Genomic DNA, 22,324 nt, shown 5'->3' with positions numbered 1-22,324 from the left:
TTTATAATGATGAGATACTACAGCATAGATATTGTCCAGTAACTCCTCACCTCCAGGATATATTCCAGCTCCACCCCTCTCTTGTGGGCAAGTTTCAGCACCCCTGTAGCCTGTGCCAGCACCTCGTTGAGGGACTGACACTCCCTGGGCAAGGCAAAGTTGCTGATTTTCCTGAAGAATGTCTGCGTCAGGATCATATGGGATTCCAATCCCTGGAAAAACTCCTGCAGAAATGACCAACCATTAGATATTGTCATTTTACCGTTCAGGGGATTACTTCAATTATCCATTCTAATGTAGCTTCCAGTGTAACTCTCATAGACACACCACCTGTTTAAGAATTTAGTTATAAATAAAAAAAACTCCAAGTTAGATAAAATGGACTGAATGTGAAATATTTCCGTCAACAAAAAAACCCTTCAAATCTGTTTCTTTGCTACTTTGCAAAATGTACCTTGTGTTTGTCCAGATGGTTCTGGACTTCCTCAACAGAGCTGGCTATTTTTTTCTGGTCAGCTGCCATCTTGTCCTGAGCTGTGTCCACCAGGTCAGCCAGGTCCTGGAGAGCCCGCTCAAACTGGCCCTTCAGGGCTAGGTTCTGGTTCAGCCCGCTGCGGCGTGAGCCCACAGTCAGCACCAGCTCCTCGTAGGCATCCTGCAACCAACACACAAGCACATGCAGGTCTTGCCTACTCACTCACTATAGCGGTCGGGCTTTATTCTACTTAAAAGGCACTATTTTTGGAGATTTAATGAGACCGCACATGACAGCTCTAAACTGAACAAAAAGCACTGGCAAGAGAACTTTAGGCCCCAAGATGGCTCTGAGTAGTCCCAATTTTTTCATCCCTTAACTTATCAAAATATGTCTGACAAATTCTCACTTGTGCTCTTACACTTAAATGACCATTTGACATGTACCCTGGTGTTACTACTACTGTTGATTACAATATTCCACACATATACAGTTCTAACATACGTGACAGAATAGATGCAGAACAAAATGATCCAGTTTTTGGCAAAGGAAGAAGCAATAACATTCTGAAATACCTGGAGTTTGAGAAGCTCTTGAGTGGAAACCTGGTCAGTTTGTAACTCTTCTCCTCTGGATTTGATCTCAGCGATTCTTTGTTCAAATTCTTTCAAACCTTCCTCTGCTTCTGCAATAGCCTGGAGGCAAATGAAAAAGTGTTGTATTTAAAACTGAAAAAGAAGCTAAGTATTAGAGGAAAATAGAACATCAGAATTACAATTCGTTTTCTTAAATTAAACATTTACAAAACTTCCCCTTTGATGTCTTTTATTCCGCATTTTCTATTCCGTCACTAAAATCCTCTGTTTCTATGGTTTCTCTGCCTTGTTAATAATGATTATAGCACAATCCTATATAGAAGAGTCTTCTCATTGTTGAATGGAAATAAAATAGAAAAGTCATATAGAAAAGTACCATTATTGCAGCAGTCAGATTTCCTTATGGAAATCTTATTTTGTGTGTCGTCATTATCTTTCAGCGTACCTCCATTTGTTTAGAAGCAGGTCGGTCTAGGGCATCCGCCAGCTTCTGGAGAAGTTGGTATTTACTCTCACTCAGGGCAATGAAGAGCAGCTTCAACTCCGTCTAGATCAGATACAAGAATCGAAATGATGTCCTTCATTACACATAAAAACAAAAGCCATTATCATCATATGAACAAAGTATAATTGCAGTTTGCTTGTCTACCTGATTAAAGGGGAACTGCAATCCCAATTTCTCAGACCGGTTATTAAATCTCAGCAACAAACTGAATTAAATGATGGTATAGAAAACTTTACAAATTCCGAATTAAGCACAAAATCCTGAACTTTGTACAGTACCATGTAGACTCGTAGTCTGGCCACAGTCACTGTAATGACTAATGTAATGCGATGTTCAAGCAAATAAGACATTTCACAAGTGTCTAACGTGATTTGCATGCGGAGTAACAGGTACAGTAAGTTGTATTTGTTGATAATAATAATAATTGCTTATACAGTACTGTATAGCGCTTCTAGACACTCCGCTCAAAACGCTTTACAGGTAATGGGGACTCCCCTCCACCACCACCAATGTGCAGCATCCACCTGAACGCTCACCACAACGCTCACCACACATCAGCTATCAGTGTGGAGGAGAACAGAGTAATGAAGCCAATTTATAGATGGGGATTATTAGGAGGCCATGATTGTTAAGGCCAATGGGAAATTTGGCCAGGACGCTGGGGTTACACCCCTATTCTTTTCGAGAAATGCCCTGGGATTTTTTAATGACCACAGAGAGTCAGGACGTCAGTTTTACGTCTCATCAATAGGATGGTGCCTTTTTACAGTATAGTGTCCCTGTCACTATACTGGGGCATTAGGACCCACATAGCCCGCAGAATGAGCACCCCTACTGGTCCCACTAACACCTCTTCCAGCAGAAACCGTAGTTTTTCCCAGGAGGTCTCCCATCCAGGTACTGACCAGACACACCTCTGCTGTGCTTCAGTGGGTTGTCAGTTGTGAGTTGCAGGGTGATATGGCTGCTGGCTACAGCAGACATTTCACAAGTTCCTAACGTGATTTGCATACGGAGTAACAGGTAAGTTGTATTTGTTGGCAAAACTGTCTTGAAGTCGAGAGGAATATTTTTAAACTAAAACTTGTTTTAAAACAATCATCAAAATGAAGGGTGTGGATATTCAAGGTCTGTTATTTCCAGGGACAGCAAGGTCCCCCTGGCCCCTGATGAAGAGTGCAGGTGAGACGTCTTGCCTGGAAGGCAGTCAGCTCCTGCAGCCTGGCCTTCATGTGCTCGCTCCGCTGGCTGACCACCAGGTCCAGCGTGCCCAGACGCTCCTGCAGGCAGCAGAGGGTGTCCTCGATCACCTCCCGGTTCTCATTACACAGTCCCGCCACTCCCAGGAACAGCTCCTTATTCCTGTCCACCTCCTCTGTCACTTCTTTAATGTCCTTGCCGAGCACCTGCGGTGGCCAGATCACAACACAGAATGCACATTTTAGATTTTGAAATCATGCCAAGTTGTTTTCTTTCTACTTTTATAAAGTACAGTTACAGACTTTAAGTCATACTAGAGTGAATAAGATAAATGAACTTGCAAAGTACTGTACAGATGCAATTCTGGTAGATATTATATTGTCTATAATACAAATATTGGTGGGAAAAATCAAGGAGGCTATGTACTGTACCGGGCTCCACAGAGGCTGGACCTGTGCCAAACCGTGTAACTGATATAGAGTGTGGTACAAAATAAATTGGGACTTTACGTGTCTGTTATTATACTGGTGTCATCGCCCACATCAACATTTTTAACATTCAGGTAAGGCTACTTAATAAACATGCTGCATCAACATATAATAACTAACTTGTTTCTTACCTCCTGATTGCTGAGCTGTGTTTCAGTGTCTTCAGCTAAAAGCACAGGGCCGGCAAAGAGGCTGTTTTCAACCCCGTCCACCCAGGATGAGGTTGCAGAAGCCGCGCTGTAGAGCTGTTGCTCCAAAGGTAAGCCCTGCTTCTCCATCCCCACCATCTGCAGGACAAAACCCGACTGAGACTGAGAAATGGCACTGAGACACACAGGGAGGCACAGAAAGAAGAAAGGCCTCTCACCGTACCTGAGAGGAGACTTCTTCAAAGGCTTGGCTGAAACCACCGAACAGAGACTTGACTGATGACTTGTCCTGAACCTGCGTGTCTCCTTTGAATAGCGGGCCTGCAGATGAAACTCTGCTTGGCCTGCTATAGACCTGTTGAGATGACAACTAAATTAGAAACTGAAACTTTAAACATGGGATACAAAGCAATGCACTCCCTTGATATACTGTAGTGTTGGTAAAAGTGGGATAAAAATGGACTTAGTATAGAACTTATTCATGGTGGGTTTGTCATATCACTATGTGAAATGTGGCTTGAAATTCTAAGGCAACTTACAGATTCAGACTTACAGACCTTTGCCATAGCAAAGGTGTTCATTACTTGCTGTGTAAATTCCAAATCGTCTCATTTTTCTTAAAAAAGTATTTTATTTACATACTATCAGCATTTCTAATTTTACTGGAGTAAAATGTAAAGTTCTATTTTACAGTAATTGCAAGCTAAGGCTGTGGGAAGTATGCAGCAAGTTGAATTGTTTTGTAAGGGACTGTATAGGCTTAGTACTTTTAACATTTATATTTTGCTGTGCATAAAATACCATAATAAGCACCTTTTAAAAGACAATTGTTTTTTCTAAACATTTGGAAACCTGCTACCCTTCTTACCCTGACCAAGGACTGGTGTGAGATTCTCTTTTTAAGTGATAACCGTGGATTAATTATTAATGATTTTGTGGGTGTAGTTACATTAATCCCGAAATTAAAACTTTTCAAAATAATATTGCTTGGGCTTTGAAAATGAGAGGAGATAGATTGAGTGCCTCATTCCAAAAGCTTTTAATTAGCAATGCATTTTGATTATGTTATTAATATAAGAAGAATGTATTTTAAAACATTATTTGCTCATGTTTTGCACAGAAAAACCTTAATAAGCACATGAAAAAAAGTCTTTTACAAAGTGACAGTGCTATTATGGCATTTTGTACAGAGTAAAAATATAACTATCTTAAGTCCATATAGATAACAGTAAGATATTAAAACAATATTTTACAAAAAAGAATGTTACCATAAAAATGTTCTAACTGTAATATACATTCTGTTGGTGGTACAGTATATGTTAATATACATTATGTACGAACAGTTTACAGTGTCCATATACACAGTCTGGCCTTCCCAACAAGAAAATAAGATGGCAATGTACCGGCTGCCTATGGTCTTGCTCTAGGGTGTCCTGCAGAAGCTGCTGTTTAGTGTTGAGTTCTTTGTTGAGACTTTCCCACTTCAGTCTCATCTGCTCCAATGCGACAAGCCTTTCTCCTTCCAAATCCAGCTCCTGGGCAATCACGTTAGGCTTGTCACTGCACAAGGCAAAGAGAAGAGAACGTCAGCGCGATTTCACAGGAGATACGGTACTGTGGATAACTGACAGCAGCATTACCACCTTGTAACCTAACCTCGTCAAATCTCAAAAGTTAAGCCAGACTGACCCGGGTTGGTACTGGGGTGGGAGGGCCCTGAGGAAACCAGGATGCTGCTGTAAGTGGTGATGCTGAAGTATTAGGAGACATTTTTCCCTCTGGACCAACAGTCCCGGGGCACTGCTACTAGAGGCTTCATCTTCCGAAGGAAATGTTAGACCGAGGCCTTTACTGCCTCATCATGCAAGATCCCCTGACACTATTAACTCAGCGTTGTGAAGCAGGTCTTCACTTTTCAACATGATGTCCGTGCAGGGACCCCTTGTGCATACTGGCTGCTGTATGCCACCCAGGGTGGAGCTGGGTCCCTTCCTACAGCTAATGTTAAACATAAAGCTCTTTTGGATCCTTAGAGATGAAAGGCATTGTGCAGCTGAAGGCAACTGTTATCAAGCATTAACTGGCTCATGGGAGCCCGGGTTACCTGACTCCGTTGGGAGTGGCTTGCTGGGTAAGCAGCTCCTCCCCGCGACTCGCCACCGACTGGAGGAGCTTCTTCTGCTCCGCCAGCTGCTCCTCCAGCTCCTAAACAAGGAAACACAATGGGAATCAAGGCATTACATAAACGTTCCTTTCTTCGTAAAAGCGACTTGGCTTCCAAGTAATTTTAATAGCGGAGACGATGAGTTTCTAAACCTATCAATAAACCCTGAGATGGCGAGGTTAAGATCTTTCTCTCGGCTGGCTTTTCTTTAAGCTTTTGTTTTTTCCAAGATGTAAAAATCCAGTTATACACTGAAACCTGACATTGCCATGTGACTTTTTCAGAAAACTATTTTCTTAATTCTAATTTTTATTATTTTCCACAGGAAACTATTTTATTCTGTGTAGCTCCAATGATTCGTTTTCTTTTTATTGTCATTTTTTAAATGAGTATAAGATTTCAGTCACTAATCAGCTTTCACAGACTTTTTGGCTGTTTACTGATAATGTTACATACACTATATTTCTAAAAAACCTCAAGCAGTTAATGCCTACAATGTAAAATGATCAATGACTTACAGTATAAAGTAGCTAACAATAATAAACAGCACAAGCACAGAAGAGTATGCCTGCTGAATAAGTTAAATAAAGGTAAGTAACACCCCAAGTCTGTCATTCCTGATTAAGCTGGCCTCTGTTCACTGAAAAGTTAACTGAAATTTATTCATAATTCTTTTCTGTTTAGATCAATACCTTTCATTTACTTGAAACTTTATCCTAAACTAAATTTGTCAAAGAATTATCAACCTGAATTATAGATTCATTGTTGGTGTCATATTTTGCGTCATACCAATTTTCTGCAAAATTTATCTCACACAAATTACATGACTGCACTTTACCTGATATGATTTGTCCTTTTTGTTGTCTGATAAGCCTGATAGTTGAAATATACACATGTATATACTTAATTAGAAATCATGGAACTCTTCCCAGCCAATGAAATTACCAGATTTCTGAACATTCTGAAACAGTTCACCTGCAGGAGGTGGAGCCTGAGGAACCTGTGGAGCCATGTGATGTTAATATGCAAAGATACAGGTCTGTCTCTAATGACTGGCTCAAGATCAGATATTTCAGAGTTAAAAAACATCTTCCTGCAAATTAACTGGAAATTTAAAAAAAACAAGCATTTTAATACTGATGTTTTTTTTAATACTGATTTCTCTTTCAGAAAACATAATCAATACATAAAAACCAAACCACGCAGACATGGGCCTGTACCTTCTGCCGCTGGATGCTGTCCTGGTACTGCTGGGAGCGAGTGGTCCTGGCCTGGATCAACCAGTCTTGGACACTGGGGCTTTGAGACAGGGCAGAGTCCGGCTCACTGTCCTCCTTCTCCTGCAGAGAGCCCTGCTGGGAACAGGCACAACTGATGAGCAGGAGGGCCTGTTTATCTTTTATAAATCTGGAAAGCATTTTTTTTTCCCACAAAGCACATCTAAGTCGCGACAAAATAAACCATTCCTTCCTCAAACCAGCGTGTGCCATTCTTTTTACATATTTGCCTTCAAATCATCAAGATAAGTTCTATCAAAAATGTGCTTAGAATTTTTGGTTGTGTTCTGCTTTTCTTGCTCCACAAACAGCAGCACAAATCTGATGAATGTGAGATGTCTAGCTTGGAAAATGCAGACTAGTATCTAATTACACTGCATGGCTGCCAATATAACTGTTTTTATTGAAACAGCCAGTCTGAGGAATAAAATGCATATTTTGTCTGGTATGACACATAGGAAAAAAGACCCCGGGTTTTACAGAAGAGGGCATCTCACAAAGGAAGAACTCAGATTAGCAATTCGATTGGAGAATCTAATAAAGGCCATCCATTTCATGATCACTGTCAACACTGGAAAGCACAAGAAAAGAATATCTTTTCTCATAACATTTTGCAGAAAAACTATTTTACCCACCTAACTGAAGTACTATCAGGCAATGATGAGATTTTTTAATCCTGTTTTTAAGTATAAAAAGCTTTTTAATACATGAAATGAAGGAGCAGTAGGTGTTTTATTAAGTGATCCTATAATAGGCCACTGACGGTTTGTGTTTTCATGTATAGCAACCAAAGAGAGCAAATTCTTGGAAATGTGATCTAATTATAGAATAGGATATAAAACTTTGTGTTAGAGAACATCTGATGTTTCAGCTGTTGTAGAGTTTGGAATTACAGGGATTAACTTTAAATCCTAGGTTTCAGTTAACAGATAAATGGCAATACTCTACCTGTAATACGACCAAGCAAATACACTATAAGAAATACATCCATTCATTATTAGAAAACAGCTTATTCATGGTAGGTGTTGACCCAGATCCTACTCTGGAAGACAGAGCAGCAAGGCAGGATCACACACTGGACAGAACTGGTCAGGATGTGTACTGTAAGTCTGCACGCACAAACGCCCATTAATCTAGCCAGCATGTCTTTGGGAGGTGGGAGAAAATAAAAGCACCTGAAGAAATTGAATACAAACATGCAAACTCCACACAATAGGTGTCTAGTTTGGAACTGAACCCAGGACCCGACATCTACTGTATGCAGAAGCATTAACCACCAGTATATTGAAAGTGATTATACTTCAAGTAATGAATTTAGAAAAAAAAATTCTAATGAAACAAAGTGAAGTAAGGCATTTAATAGGAACTAATTATTTACTATTATCTCATCCAAGAAAAAGAATTTTCATATAGATGTACTGTCTACTGTGTTAAAGAGCTAACAGCTTTAAGACCACACTTTAGTAATCGATTGCAAGGTGTCTTCCCTAAACTAAAGCAAGCTGATCATCTCCAGGATGGCCTTTGTGTTCAATCACAGACATTCATTTGCACAGCACCCGTGAAGGGAAGCAGCAAAGAACTGCAGACGATTTCTATCATAACAAGTGAAAACCAAGAAGCAGACACATTACATGCAGTCTCTGAGATGCTTTCAGCTCTTCCCATACAACAGTGGCCTGGAGAACAAACAGGGGGAATGCAAACAGATGATGAGCATAACTACAGTACCTACAGTGTTATTAGCTTTCACCTACTGTATCTAGATGAGCACCAATTACATTTACAAATAACAATTAACTGGCATAGATGAAGTACAGCATCTTTATTGATGTAAAAAGAATTCATACTTTGTCAAATACATACGGTGATTAATCACCATCATAATTCAGTACTATAAGAACAACATTAGAACCCTTGCAAAGCAAATCATGCAAGATCTGTGTATGAACTCTTTTCCTCTAGCTGTGGCTGAAAGAAAATAAATGCCAGCTTCTGCTGGTTTATGTATTAGATATTTATCATTTACTTACACAGTATTTACTGTTTAACTTGTTTCTATTTGTTGAATACTGAATACTTCTACGCTGCAGACACTGTACAACTACAGTACGAGACAGGTGTTCCAATTGTTCAGTCACAATGGAATACTTTCATAAGAATAGAAAGATGATCCTTCTTAGTGATTCTACACTAAGTGCCTAATCTTTTGATGTGCTAAAGCTTATACTTCTGTTTATAGAACAAGAGTTTCTTCAGTATGAATTCAGCAAAGTAAAATTCTAGCAAAATTCAGCAGGCATCTTGTATATGCAGTATACTGTATTTTTTTCTGTTTTGGAAAAGACAGCTTTAGTTTTTGCTATTATTTATCATAGCATCAGAGACTGGAACTTTTAGACGTGTAAGCCTAAAATGATATATCAGTCATTTTTAAAACACTCATGGCAATATGGTGAACTCAACAGTGGATTCATATTACGATGTGCACTGTGTTGCAGAAATGTACAAGTCTGCCAGGAATTACTTAACGTGTTGAGCTTGCAAAAAGTAAGGACAAAACTTCACAGCTCTTCAAACAGCACCACATTTCACTCAGTTTGATCCAGTCAGAGAAGAAAAAAAACTAGGTTATAAAGTTATGTAAGAACGCAACCAAAACATAAACAATGTATATAAATGCAAATAAAACATCTCTCATGTCCAAAAACAGAAGAAAAGGAGCTCTTACACTTCTGCAAATTGTTATTGCAATCTCTACAAATATATAGAAAAGCACAGCCCACAGAAATGTGCAAAACGATACACAATATCTCCTGACGCTATCCACTGCAACCGCAGTTTGTGGTTTGTGGTGCTGTATGGAGATTCAGGAATAATCTCCAAGGCTGAAAGAGAGAGCCTGGGCGTCTCGAACTATGCTGAAGGGTGCACTGCCAGGGACGGGCAAGGGGGAGGACGGAGGGCTTACTTGGATGTTGATCTGCTTGTCCTGCAGCATCCTCTGCAGTTCCAGCAGGCTGGCCTTCAGGGTGCGGAGCTTCAGGGCGAGCTGCTCGGCTTCATCCCGGGTGTGCGCTTTCCCCTCCAGCAGTAGGCTCTCGCTGTGCACCGACAGCTCCGACAGGGACAGCACCTTCTGCTCAATCTCCAGGAGCATGTTCTGCAGCAGCAGGAACAGAGACGCAAACTCAAACATGCCGCCGCCAGCCCCCGCCGCCACCTGCCGTTCGCCGGGTCACTCAAGTCAGCTTCAGCGGAAGGGCGGTCTGGGGCCTACCTCGGCCCCATCTGATAAGCTCACTAAACACTGGGCTCCTCGCATCCTATGCTGGCAGACTTCTATTGTACGTCTTTAAAAGAAGTCCATTGTATTCCCTTCTTTTGAAAAAAACAACAACAAACAAACGATATACGAGATGGGGGAAAAAAAAAACAAAATGCAGAAATAAAAATAAAGAAAAGTGAAGATAAGCCCGACAGTCAGGGCTGTGTTTCAGCAACAAGTGTTGCTACAAAGATCCAACTGCCTTATTCATTCAGAGTCTGAACCATGACATCCCCGCATAATGGCCTCGAACAGATCATTCACAGGCACGCAACCAGCACGGTCCTTCCCCTGATCTGCACCAGCCTTTTGCTAGGATATGCACTTCGTCTATCCTCCCCCCCGCCTTCCACCATCCAGGACTAGCAATCCATTGATTAGCTCATGTCGCTATCCCTAGCGACCCGGACTCGTGCTGAATAGGCCACAGGAACTCAGAAACATACGCATAATCTTCTTAAGACTCAACAGCCGCTTAACAGTCCAGCCTCCTGAAGAGCTTGCTTGTCTTAACTAATATTTTTGTTTACTCCCTACAGTGTGGATTCACCGCATCATCTGTTCTAGTGAAGACTTTACTTCAGATGTCAGGAGACCAGCAAAGCGGGACAAATGTCAAATTTCCTCAAGCTCTGTGAGCGGCTCATCTGGAAACAAAAGAGGTTATTTCCCTTGGCAACTATTGGGTGGTGTACAAAGCTGGGCAGTAAGAAGGAATGCAGGCTGTGCGAGACCATCACAAAGCCAGAGGGGTCAAATCAGAGGGAGCCCTGAATCGCTTTTCAACTGCTGACTTTCAGAATACACAGGAAACTTGGAAGAAAATTCTATTAAAAATATTTTAAGATGTTTCTGCTTATTGTTTTCGTTTGTTTGTCTTATGTTCAAATACGTTTTAAAATGTCGTTTATCATACTAATATATAAAATATCACGTTTTCACATGAACAAGTGCATGCGAGTTTTCAAAATTTCTGCCTATTTAAGCCTCTCTGGGAAGTAGAGGTGGAAGTGAACTAGGTCAAATTGGATGCAATCTGAAAATCCAGATCCTTAACTGTAGGTAATATTTTGCTGTAGTAATTCTTTTATCCCTCTTTCTCTCATAATTCCCCTTTGTTATATTCATTCTTTTAAGCTCTTTCTTACTCTTATTCGTTCAGTGGACATTATTTTTTAAAATCATTACACAATTAGTAATTGAATAACAAAGAACTACAATATTCCAGACAGCACAATTCTGGCTGATTTTGATAGTCATTTAGAAGGCTGTAAATGTCAGCCTTCTAAATGGCTAACAAAATTAGGGTCTACATGATGATTCAATGATTCATCAATACATCTCAATGGGAAACTGATTCAAAACTATAAAAAAAGATACAGCAGCATTTAGAATCCTATTCCAAAGCTGTTCCCCACCCCCCTGTATTACCTGGCAGTCAGTGAGCTGCTCCTCCATGTCCATCGTCTCCTGGTTGGGCCGCAGAGCTGTGGTCAGAGAGGCCCGAGTGCTGAGCAGCCAGTGGTCCAGCTCATCTGCCTCGCTGTGGTACCGCTGCAGGGCCTGCTCCTGTCTCTGCTCCTCCAGCTGCTCATTGAGCCGTTCCTGCACACCAATACACTCCATGAGCACGGAGACCACTCCTGCTCCGCATGGCAACAACACCTTAACTCAAGGTAACCCAAGAGGAGGATAACAAAACTTGATAGGGTTTATACAGAGTGCAAAGTGTTTCATACCTGTTTATCCTTGTGACTCAGTGCTACTGTAGCTATAAAATAGCAAAACAGTTTTCATTTCAAATCATTTACCCAAGACTACATTTGTCAGAGACACTGTGATAAATTACTCAGGCTTTCTTACCACAGAGAGGTTCTGTGCTAAAATATATGGGCAGAAAGATTTCAGTTCTCTGTGTGTTCTTTGATCTTCCAAACACTGAAAACGTGGTAAAAGACTAAGGAAGCTCGCAGTATGTCTAGTTATGAGACCACTGTGTGCAGCCTTTTCCAGAATGTTTGACTCATTTCCTCAGACGTGTGCCACAATGCTGAGTCAACTCATCGAGGGGCTTCAAGGATAGGAGGGCTGCCCAGTCAGTGATGTCACTGTGTAAAATACTAGGTTCATATGAAGAGAGTTCCTCACTTTCCTCTTCAACAATGCCTGAGTGTATACTATTTAACTGTTCGTTTCTTATTTAGATGGTGCTTATTTTGACATTGTTTCAACAGATATCGTTGTAGTCTTCACACTTGGCATGTTAAAATAAAATAATTTTTTTTTTAAAAAAGAAAGAGAAACACAAACACGAGGTGCGTAGACTTGTTAAAAACATGAGGTACAATAATAATTGCTATAAAAAAATTTCTACCACTTCTTTTTCTGACCCAGTGTGGAATTTGTCTCTGTAAAACAGTAATGCCAAAATGCCAAAGTGAAAAAAACAGCCATTATCAGAATTCTGCTTATTCCTCATAATATCAGCCTAAATCACAGCATTGCCAGAGACTCCTGTATGCATTATTCTGAAGAGGGCTCTGACAAGTTAAAGAGATAAGAGGCAATAAAAGACACGAGACTTTTACAATATAGACAGGAACAAAAATCTGAATCAGTCAAAAACATAAATAAATCCCAGATTTTGAATGAAACATCACCTCAAGAAGCTGACGTTTTCCTGATGCCTTCATGCGGATGGTGGCCATTCTCTCAGCCAGCACGGTCAGCGTGGACTGCAATGCCAGCTGGTCAGCAGTATCCGTGTCCATATTGTCAGCCACCAGCTCCTCAGCAAAGCACGTCTGCAGCTCATTGATCTCATCCTGAAGCATCAAGATCTCGTCCATTAGGGCCTGCGCATGATAGAGCCAGTTAAAGAAGAAAAAAAATGTGTTAAAACAGAGAGGATTCCAGCTAGATTAAACTGTTGTAAAACTGATATATATACAGGTAACCGTAACGGATTTTTGTGTATTAATGACACTGTACGTTTCTCAATACCTTGCAAAATGGATAGGATGATAAAATAGTAGGTTTATTTTATAGGGAATGTACTTATCCATTAATGGATATGGATGTTTATGGAACATTGGGATATGAGTCTTATCCTATTAAATTCTTCAAGAAATTGTGAAACAAGATCGATGCCAACACTTCTTTCAAATACAAGTTTCTTTAGTAAAACTCTTGTAGTGCAAAAAGACCTTACAAGAGGCTTTCTTTAAAACCATAAAAGGAATTAGTGACAAATAACTTCATCCAACGTAACTAAACCGGACCTAATGATGTTTCCTATATTATGTTTGAAAACATTTCTGTTTCTGTGGTAACATTATCTGCAGACCGTAGAAATGCTTTTTTAAATTTATTTTCACTTAATTACATATAGGAGATTAAAGGAAGGCCCAGGGTGAGTGAGAATTAAGTTCTTCAGTCAAATAAAAATTGGATAACTGGTTGAAAATCAAAAAGTATAGGCTAGCACACACTTTTAAATTGATAGATAAACCAGATTTTATTTAATTGCAGTATGAAATCTTATACAGTATGCCTAAACCATATTGCACAATGCCAAAAAGTTAACTACATAAATTAAGAGAATTTTATAGAATATTACATACTACGGGACCTGGAGTTATGCCTTGCTAGAGAGATGAGCTCAATCTGAAAGTTGTCTGAACAAACACACTTTTTCAAAGAATACAGGAGCCTTGTGGAGCCTTCTTCGGGTGTGGACCCGTTTCCGCTGCGGAGCCTTCTACACCCGAAGAAGGCTCCACAGCGGAATCATTGTGTTTCTTTGTTTGTCTTTTCAGCATGGAATAAACCTTTACTTGTTCCTCATAAGTATGATTATGTGTTATGTAGCACAATGATTTTGAACCCCTGGAATTTTCATATCATGCTCAAATTACCTCATTTGTAGATCTGAAAAACCCATCCAACTCTCTACAACAAATGCCTAGCTGTTTTACAGAGAATATTTGTGTACTCTTGACATCCTGGAGGAATGACGTCATCCAAATAGACTGCATATTCTCATGAAGCCTTGCTTCAGATAAATGCTTTATTTTCAAAGAAAACATCACTTTGCCATAATCTGTAGATGGGGATCATTCTGTCATAGTCTGAGAAAAGCATGTACACTAACACAAGTAATTAGTCTACAGTACTTTATCATCCTGCAGGACAAGTCTGTTTTAAAAGATTTTGGAATGAAGTATGACTTTTTGAAGTTTGACGGAGTTCATTACTTTAGTGTAACAATATCATATATAATAGGAAAACAATACTGATGTATCACCTGATGGGCAGCCATCTGGCTCTCTGGAGTCTTGTCATCCTCCAGTGCTTCATTGAGCTTGACTTCAACAGATTCCATCTTGGTAGAGATTGATTGAAGTGAATCCTGGTACTTCTGCTGTCGCTCGAGAGCTTCGTACAAAGTCCTCTGCTTTTCACTGATCTGAAAACAGCAAAGCTAAAATCAAATACCCTTTCAATCTGTCAGATGAAAAGATGTCGGAAGCTCACTTTAACAGAACTGCAGAAAAACAAGACTTTGATTGTGATCAGGGCCAGGGCCATTTAGAGACAACTTGTCTCTATAATTTTGAATTTGGGAACTTGAACTGTTTTTCGTTTGCCAAGTGATTTGTGGTTTTAAATATATCTGAACAAGAGTAATAGATTAAGTAAGGGAAATCTAATACCTCGAAGTTAATCATACTGTACTAATTTTCTGTTATGCTGTACAGATTATTTTCCCCAAAATCATTTATAAATGTTCAGAAAACTGCGTAGGAGTCTTGTCTTGTACTGCAGTGAGGAAATTGAATTACATGCAGTTGTCAAAAAAGTAGTGACACAAACATGGGATTATTCATAGAGATGTGAATAAAAGAGTTAGACCAAAGCCATGATATCATAGATCACATCAAGGTTTGTCTCTTCAATGACAGGCTCTGGAGTCTGTTCAGGTCACTTACCACATTCTTCAGGGTCTCCCATGAGCGCTGCAGGTCGTCCAGATTGGCAACAGCAGCAGACTCCAGTCCTGCCTCGTACAGCTCCGGCGGAGGTACTTTGCTGGGCTGAATCTTACCAGCTGCTGTCTGCAACTGTTCAGCAGATAATGCTTGACAATAAATAATGTCCTATAAGCATGAAGCACAGCACTGCACTTTCAGATGAACAACTGTAGAAGAGAGGCTTTCGTTCTATGCATTTCATCTAAATTTGTATTTAACACAGCCTGTAAATCATGCCTAATCACTAAGTTTCTATGTTTGCACATTAGGACAATGGAACATGATTGTATCTGCTCTGTTCACCTAATTTCTCATAGCAAGGTGGATGCTTAGATTTTTCTCAAATTTAGTTTTATAGCTTGCAGTATGTAAAACCAAGATATTCTCAGACTACTGAAGTTGAATTTTTTTTTATTCAAGTACTTCAACAAGCTGAGATCATAGAGTATGTAGAGCAAGATCTTAAATATCAAGAGTCAAAACAAAAGTCCCATCAATTCATCTGTGGCAAAAAGTCTGTGAAGGGTAAGTGGTAGCTACAGTATCTTAAGTAAGTCATTCATGTGCACCTGATCCATTTTTATCACTATTTTCAGAAGGATAAAATCTTTAGAAACAGTTTAAAAAGTAAAATACGGAAGCGCATTGCTGCCACTAAGGAAAAAAAATCCTCACCCTTATCTCATAATTAAGAGAAAATTATCTCGGAAATATGACTTAGTAATTCTCATGTATTTTATGTGCTCACGTTATAGCACAATTGTTGTATAATACCTATATTAAGTAGGTACTGTAGCTACATCAGCATGCGTAGGCTGCAAAGAAACACGTTAAAGGTTTATTCCATGCTGAAAAGAGAAGAAAAGAAACAACGTTTTGGCTGTGAGGGCTTCACAGCCAAAATGTTGTTACTTTTTTTCCTCTTTATTTATTCCATGCTGAAAAGGTTAAAAAAAAGAAACAACATTTCGTCTGTGAAGCCCTCACAGCCAAAACGTTGTCTCTTTATTTCTCTTTTTAGCATGTAATAAACCTTTAATTTATTCCTTTAATACTATAGCGCTTTCAGGTTCTCGTGGGTTTGTGCCTTCGCGGCTCCCGCCTCAGGTCGGCCCTCCACTGCTAGGGCTCGAAACCGGGTCTTCGGCATCACTCAACAGGGAGCCAGTCAGCTGTGCTAAAGGGAGATCTCCCCTCAGCCCGGCGGTTGAGGTCCCTGCTACTCACAGGGAACGGTGGTGACGTCACTGTGCTGGCAACTGGCTCGCACAACCTGTAATGTCACCCATGTCTGTTACAATACCTACATCGCTACGTGTGGACTTACAGTTTTAAGCAGTGGAAGTGATTGCATGTGCATCATTGCTTTGATCTCTAAATTCACCGTAGCTTCTACATGTGTTCAGTGCACAGCGTAACAGGTTGTACAAACACTGACGTAAGCATTGCCAACTTGTAATTACAAAAAACTATCTCATAATTACGAGATAAGGGGGTGATTTTTTTTCCCTTAGTGGCAGCAATGTATGGAAGCCACTAACGAGATTATTCGTTATCTCGTAATTACAAGATGCGTATCACGTTGCATCGTTACATTGCTGCCACTAAGTGTAAAAACATTTGCCCCCTTATCTCGTAATTACGAGATAGCAATGCTTACGTCAGTGTATGTACAACCTGTTACGCTGTGCACTGAACACATGTAGAAGCTACGGTGAATTTGGCTGGCACTTTCGATTTAATGATTGTGTCCAGCGCTGCAGAATTTGTACAGATTTCGACTGGGGTTTAGCCATAATGGAATCTTGCAATTTTTAGCAAAATCAACAGAATCATTAAAAGCATGAGGACCAGTTTTGTGGGATTTAGAGATCAAAGCACTGATGGTTCCGTTATGAACAATCACTTCCACTGCTTAAAACTGCAAGTCCACACGTAGCGATATAAGTATTGTAACAGATACGGCCAATATTACAGGTTGTGCGAGCTGGTTGCAGCGCGGCGACGTCACCGCCCTTCCCTGTAAATAGCAGGGACTTCAGCCGCTGGGCTGGGGGGAGATCTCCCTTTAGCTCAGCTGGCTGGTTCCCTGTTGAGTGATGCCGGAGACCCGGGTTCGAGCCCCAGCGGCAGAGGGCCGACCTGAGGTGGGAGCCGTGAGGGCACAAACCCACGAGAACCCGAAAGTGCTATAGTATTAAAGGAATAAATTAAAGGTTTATTCCATGCTGAAAAGTGAAGAAAAGAAACACGTTTTGGCTGTGAGGGCTTCACAGCCGAAATGTTGTTACTTTTTTCTCTTTTTAGCATGGAACAAACTTTTAATTTATTAATTTATTCAGCATAAAATAAACTTGGAATAAATAGAGAAAAAAGCATGAAATCAAGAGAAAAAAAAGTAACAACATTTCGACTGTGAAGCCCTCACAGCCAAAACATTGCCTTTTCTTTCTTCTCTTGAAGCATGGAATAAACCTTTAACATGTTCCTTTGCAGCCTACGCATGCTGACGTAGCTACCTACTTAATATAGGTATTATACGACAATCGTGCTATCGTGTGAGCACATGAAGTACACGAGAATAACTAAGTCATAATTATGAGAATTTTTCTGAATTACGAGATAAGGGTGAGGATTTTATTTTTCCTTGGTGGCAGCAATGTGCTTCCGTTGCAATGTGCTTCCATAGTAAGAGACTGTTCCAGTGTGTTTTTGTTTTAAGTTAAAAAAACTACCAGAAAATATTTGCGTTTGTAATTGAGCCACACTCATGTACACAGATCACATGTACAGGTGGAAGTGCTCAATGGCTGTTACAGAGCAAGATACATTTTCCAGATGAGTGCATGGAACTTAATGAATGCATATCTCTGGCCCATCTAGTTTGTTTGGTTATTGATAGCTAATTGATCGGAGGGTTTCATCCTGCTGTTTCTAGAAAGAAGTGATGGTATCGGTTTAGACAAGGTACTCTCATCTCCTTTTATGTGAGAATTACCATCTGAGAAATGAAAGGGTGAAGAAATTCTAGTCAACGCCAGAGCTCTGATTGGAAAGATTAGAACAGAAACTAACAATATTAAGTAAAACATTTGTACTTTAAGCATCAGTTCAGCCGCTGACCCACACTTCAAGCTGGCTCTATAATCACTCAAGCTTTATATAAATAATAAAACATAAAGTGAATATATCAATGGTCAAAGTACATAAATTTCATTTACTATATATATACAGTATACTGCATACTGTACACTGTTTTGGACCAAAATGCACTACAAATAAAAAATAGCAAAATGAACATTTGTGGCAATTATGACATACAGCAGATTTTTCTGACTGTTTGCTTTAATCCTTGAGAGATTTCAGGATCGTGTATTTATGAAGGCACTGCAAGATTAAAATGCCTCAAAACTGGCTTAGAACTCTGCATTAGAGTCAAAGGCAGCACAGTTTTATCTGCACAAATTCAGTTTTATTTTGTTATTGTTGCATTATTATTTACTTTATTTCAAATAGAAAGTATCCTTAAAAGAATAAACATGCATCCCATTTTTTTCCACATTACCTCAGTAGACAGTTAGGCCTGCACACAGCATAAAGAGAAGATGCTATACGCTGATGATGCTTATGAAGATGAAGGTTAAGTTTTAATTTTGTTTGATGCATGATTTTTAAAAGACTTTTAAGTGTTAGAAGTTGAAATGTTTAAAGTATATTATGAATAAAGAATGGTTTTGAAAAAAAAAATCACCTGCAAAGACCAAGAATATGTTTATAGGGGTTGTCCTAAGAGTGAAAAACCTGTAAGTACTTGTTTGAAGCATTTTCGTCATTATCTTTGTTAAAACATGTTGCTTTAGCAGGGTTTTGCATGGAACACATCTTCAAATACTGGCTGCACAATTGCATAAAAAGATATATTAATTTTTGAAATCTTACATAAAATTAAAATTGTGTATCCCTCTGAATACCTATGTAAATTAGAATAAAAAGAAGCGTATCTTACAATATCTGTTATATTGCTGCAGTAATACAACAATCTACTGTGCCAGATCTTAATCCTTTCGTTCTAGTTTCCAGGAGTTGCTAAAGCTACATTTGTAATTCCACTAATAGAAAAATAAAAATCTGAAAATCTGACAGGTGTTCAACCCGTCAAAGACAGAAAGGCATGTTTAATTTGGAGTCTTAATTTGCACAGGAGGCAAATGCTTCCTCGATTACAAAAACAAACCCAGGTTTTTCAGTCTCATGCTATATTAGCATTAAGTCACAAGGCTTGAATTCTAAAACATACAGTATGGCTTAAATTTAACCCTAAGGCCTACTTCCATGCAGAAACCTCCAGGACATGTGCAGCGAGAGCCCAGATGGTGGTACCTGGTTAACGGAAGCATCATTGTTAGCCACAGGTGAAGGGGAGCGACAGGCAGGTGGGGAGGAAATCTCACTGTTGGTTCCCTCTTCCCCAGACTCCTCTGTGACAGGCGAGAGGAGTGTGTGGCAGCGACCAGCGGTCATCTGACACACAAGAGGGCAGGTTAGGAGAGAGTGAGTACACCAACCACCAGAGGGGAAGACGGACAGAAAGATCAGAGATATAACCAAATAAGACTGTGTTTATTAAAAGCGCAGTATCAGAAAAATATTGGCAACTGTATATGTTTTCTGAAGCATTTTCAAGATGAGAATTTTTTTTTTAATTAAAAGACACCAAGCACAATGTCTAAATCTCCTTATGAAGATATGTAGACTGTCACAGCATAATTATGTGGAGAACACTACATAAAAACCTGCTTTGTGGACAATGTTATTAAACATTTTAAGAGTTTAGTCTAATTGAAATAGTGAAGGGTACCATTTATATAAGAAAATTGTAATTGAAAAGGCACAAAGTCTGTAAGTTTTACAGACTTACATTAAATGGAATGTTTGCCTCCATGTTCTACTGAAGTAAAGAAATTCAGTTTAAGTCGAAGATCAAACCCAATCTGGCCAAAAGTTTTAATTTTAAAACCTGAAATGCTGACTGAAACAATCTTCAAGTCCCATAAATAGTCTCAAGTAAGGTATTTCACTCTTATTGCTTCTTTACATACAGTAGGTACAACTGTAAGCCACTCCAAATAAAAGCATCAGTCAAATAAATAGTTGTGCCTTTAAAAAAGATTTTAGTGATTAAATCAGTATGACAGTGCTACACCTCCACCGAGTTTCTAAAATTCTGTGAGAAACAGAAAGAACCGCTGAAATGGATTGTTTCCCTGACACTTTTTGCTGTAATTTGCTCCTCCACCATATTACACCATAAATTTGTTGTCATTCCGAGTGAGGGCTCTATTACTGCCACAACAAAAATATATTCATATATACAGCATATTCTTACCAAAAATGAAAAGTGCAGGTAACTTTACATTAAGCTTCACTGAAGCAGAACCGATATGAAAACAGGCAGCAAACTACAGTTTGATTAGTGAAGTTCCTGGCAAGCCCAGGTGATGAGCAGTAGGCTGTCATAGGAGTATAGAGTTAAGAGCGTGTGAGGCCTGTTCTTCAGTTAAACACAAAAAAAGGCACTGGGTTACCAGGGCAGCCACAGGCCACGGCTCTTACCATCACCACAGAGGGGTGAGTAGCAGGGTGTTTGGAGAGGACCTCAGCATCCAGCTCGTCAAGGCCTTCAGACAGCCCTTCCACCTCTGTGACAGTCAGCAGCATTGTGGCATGCTTGGCTTTCATTGTCAGCATCTTGCATTTGGAATTCAGGGAGGCGATCTGCTCCTGGTAACCTTTAATCTTCTGGGCTAGCTCCTGTGAAAACATTTTGTTAGTCAGTAGAGAGATGGCAGAGAGCACCAGAAACAAAAGACTGCCTGAAGCTCTAAGCAGGGGGAAAAAAACCCAAAACAAATCAATAAGCAAGGACACAGTACCGCACAAACTAGGAGGAGTAGGATTTCATCTTTCTGTTTATGGAAAAGCGCGAGCTTTGCCGTTGTATCAAAGCGCAGTCAGACCAATGAGATCGCAGACAGAGCTCTGACACAAACTGCACCAGCAGCAGTGTCTCGGGACTCCCACTGCAGACAGGATGTCAGGCTGTGAGGTTCGGCACAGAGGCGGAACAGAAATTCCACTGCGGCAGTCCAACCATAAAGCAGAGAAGCAGAGGCAGACCAGCTGCAGGAAGCTTGGTTTTGTCTGCTGCCCTCCTCTAGAAGATTCTTCATAACAAAAGAGCTGGAAATAGCAGCCCTGACACTCCTGTGTACGAGTTCAGCTGAGCTAGACTCTGTCCTGCAGGCCCAACCCCCCACTCCCCTCTATCCCCAGATGGCCAATGCCTTTGTAATTAGGTCATGTGATGACTGAAACTGTAAAAAATGCACTGCTCAGCTACAGAGCCTAAACTCTACCTAAGACCCATCTTACTGCAATACATTCTCAACAGTTTCACATCAAATGCAAGAACTAGCTCTCCAGAATAGCTCTTCAGAGACAGTACACTACATCAGCAGAGATGCTACAAGAAATGACAAATACATGACGAAAAACAATGTGATACATGAGTATTTGCTGAACCCCAGTAAATACTTAATTTTGAAAATGTATTGAAAGCTTTCTGATTAAGTAAATTACAATGGTAAAAGGACTTAGTACGAAACTAAAATGTCACCTAATATTTAGTTACTATTTGGTAACTATTATTTTTTGTCAATTTCCAGTTCTCTTATACCTCCAACAAAATATGTAAACTAAGACTCCTGAGATATTAAAAATTTCATTTGGGAATTTTGAACAAAAACAAGAGGTTCATGTTTTCTTTTCTACAGTAAAACTGTTTTAGTCTAAACATTGCATATATATTAATGAACCACCTAAACAGACTTAGAAGTTTTAGCCATGGACAGCTGTTTCCATTATTAAGGCTCAACAGTGTGGTCAAGTTGGCTCTTTTTAAGATTAGGCAGTCACTATGAATCATGGGAATGTGAATAAAGAAAGGTCAGTTGTCTCTGGTTGCTCAACTACTGTATAGTCAGTACAGTACTGTATATGTAAAGGTCTTTTTAGGTGTTTCTAATTTTTTGCATTGTGAAATTGCTTTA

At 39.8% G+C, this 22,324-nt stretch overlaps 1 protein-coding gene across 1 annotated transcript in view; it reads right to left on the bottom strand.

Moving 5' to 3' along the window:
• Positions 1 to 22,324, bottom strand: part of LOC148839567 (nesprin-1-like) — a 219,048-nt gene that overhangs the window by 57,398 nt on the left and 139,326 nt on the right. Inside the window, exons 89-105 of the mRNA XM_088908442.1 lie at positions 20,829 to 21,026; positions 19,596 to 19,736; positions 15,174 to 15,305; positions 14,489 to 14,650; positions 12,843 to 13,037; positions 11,614 to 11,787; positions 9,826 to 10,017; positions 6,798 to 6,929; positions 5,518 to 5,618; positions 4,817 to 4,973; positions 3,637 to 3,768; positions 3,396 to 3,551; positions 2,773 to 2,982; positions 1,517 to 1,618; positions 1,051 to 1,170; positions 455 to 655; positions 51 to 224 (exon numbers count right to left, since the gene is read on the bottom strand). Coding sequence (XP_088764568.1) covers positions 51 to 224; positions 455 to 655; positions 1,051 to 1,170; positions 1,517 to 1,618; positions 2,773 to 2,982; positions 3,396 to 3,551; positions 3,637 to 3,768; positions 4,817 to 4,973; positions 5,518 to 5,618; positions 6,798 to 6,929; positions 9,826 to 10,017; positions 11,614 to 11,787; positions 12,843 to 13,037; positions 14,489 to 14,650; positions 15,174 to 15,305; positions 19,596 to 19,736; positions 20,829 to 21,026 — 2,679 coding nt within the window. The remainder of the gene's footprint in view (positions 1 to 50; positions 225 to 454; positions 656 to 1,050; positions 1,171 to 1,516; positions 1,619 to 2,772; positions 2,983 to 3,395; positions 3,552 to 3,636; positions 3,769 to 4,816; positions 4,974 to 5,517; positions 5,619 to 6,797; positions 6,930 to 9,825; positions 10,018 to 11,613; positions 11,788 to 12,842; positions 13,038 to 14,488; positions 14,651 to 15,173; positions 15,306 to 19,595; positions 19,737 to 20,828; positions 21,027 to 22,324) is intronic.

Source organism: Atractosteus spatula, chromosome 2 (genome assembly GCF_055471065.1).
Source record: "Atractosteus spatula isolate fAtrSpa1 chromosome 2, fAtrSpa1.hap1, whole genome shotgun sequence".
NCBI lineage: Eukaryota > Metazoa > Chordata > Actinopteri > Semionotiformes > Lepisosteidae > Atractosteus > Atractosteus spatula.
The sequence above is the reverse complement of the archived record's forward strand: the minus strand, read 5'-3'. Positions and strand labels throughout refer to the sequence as shown.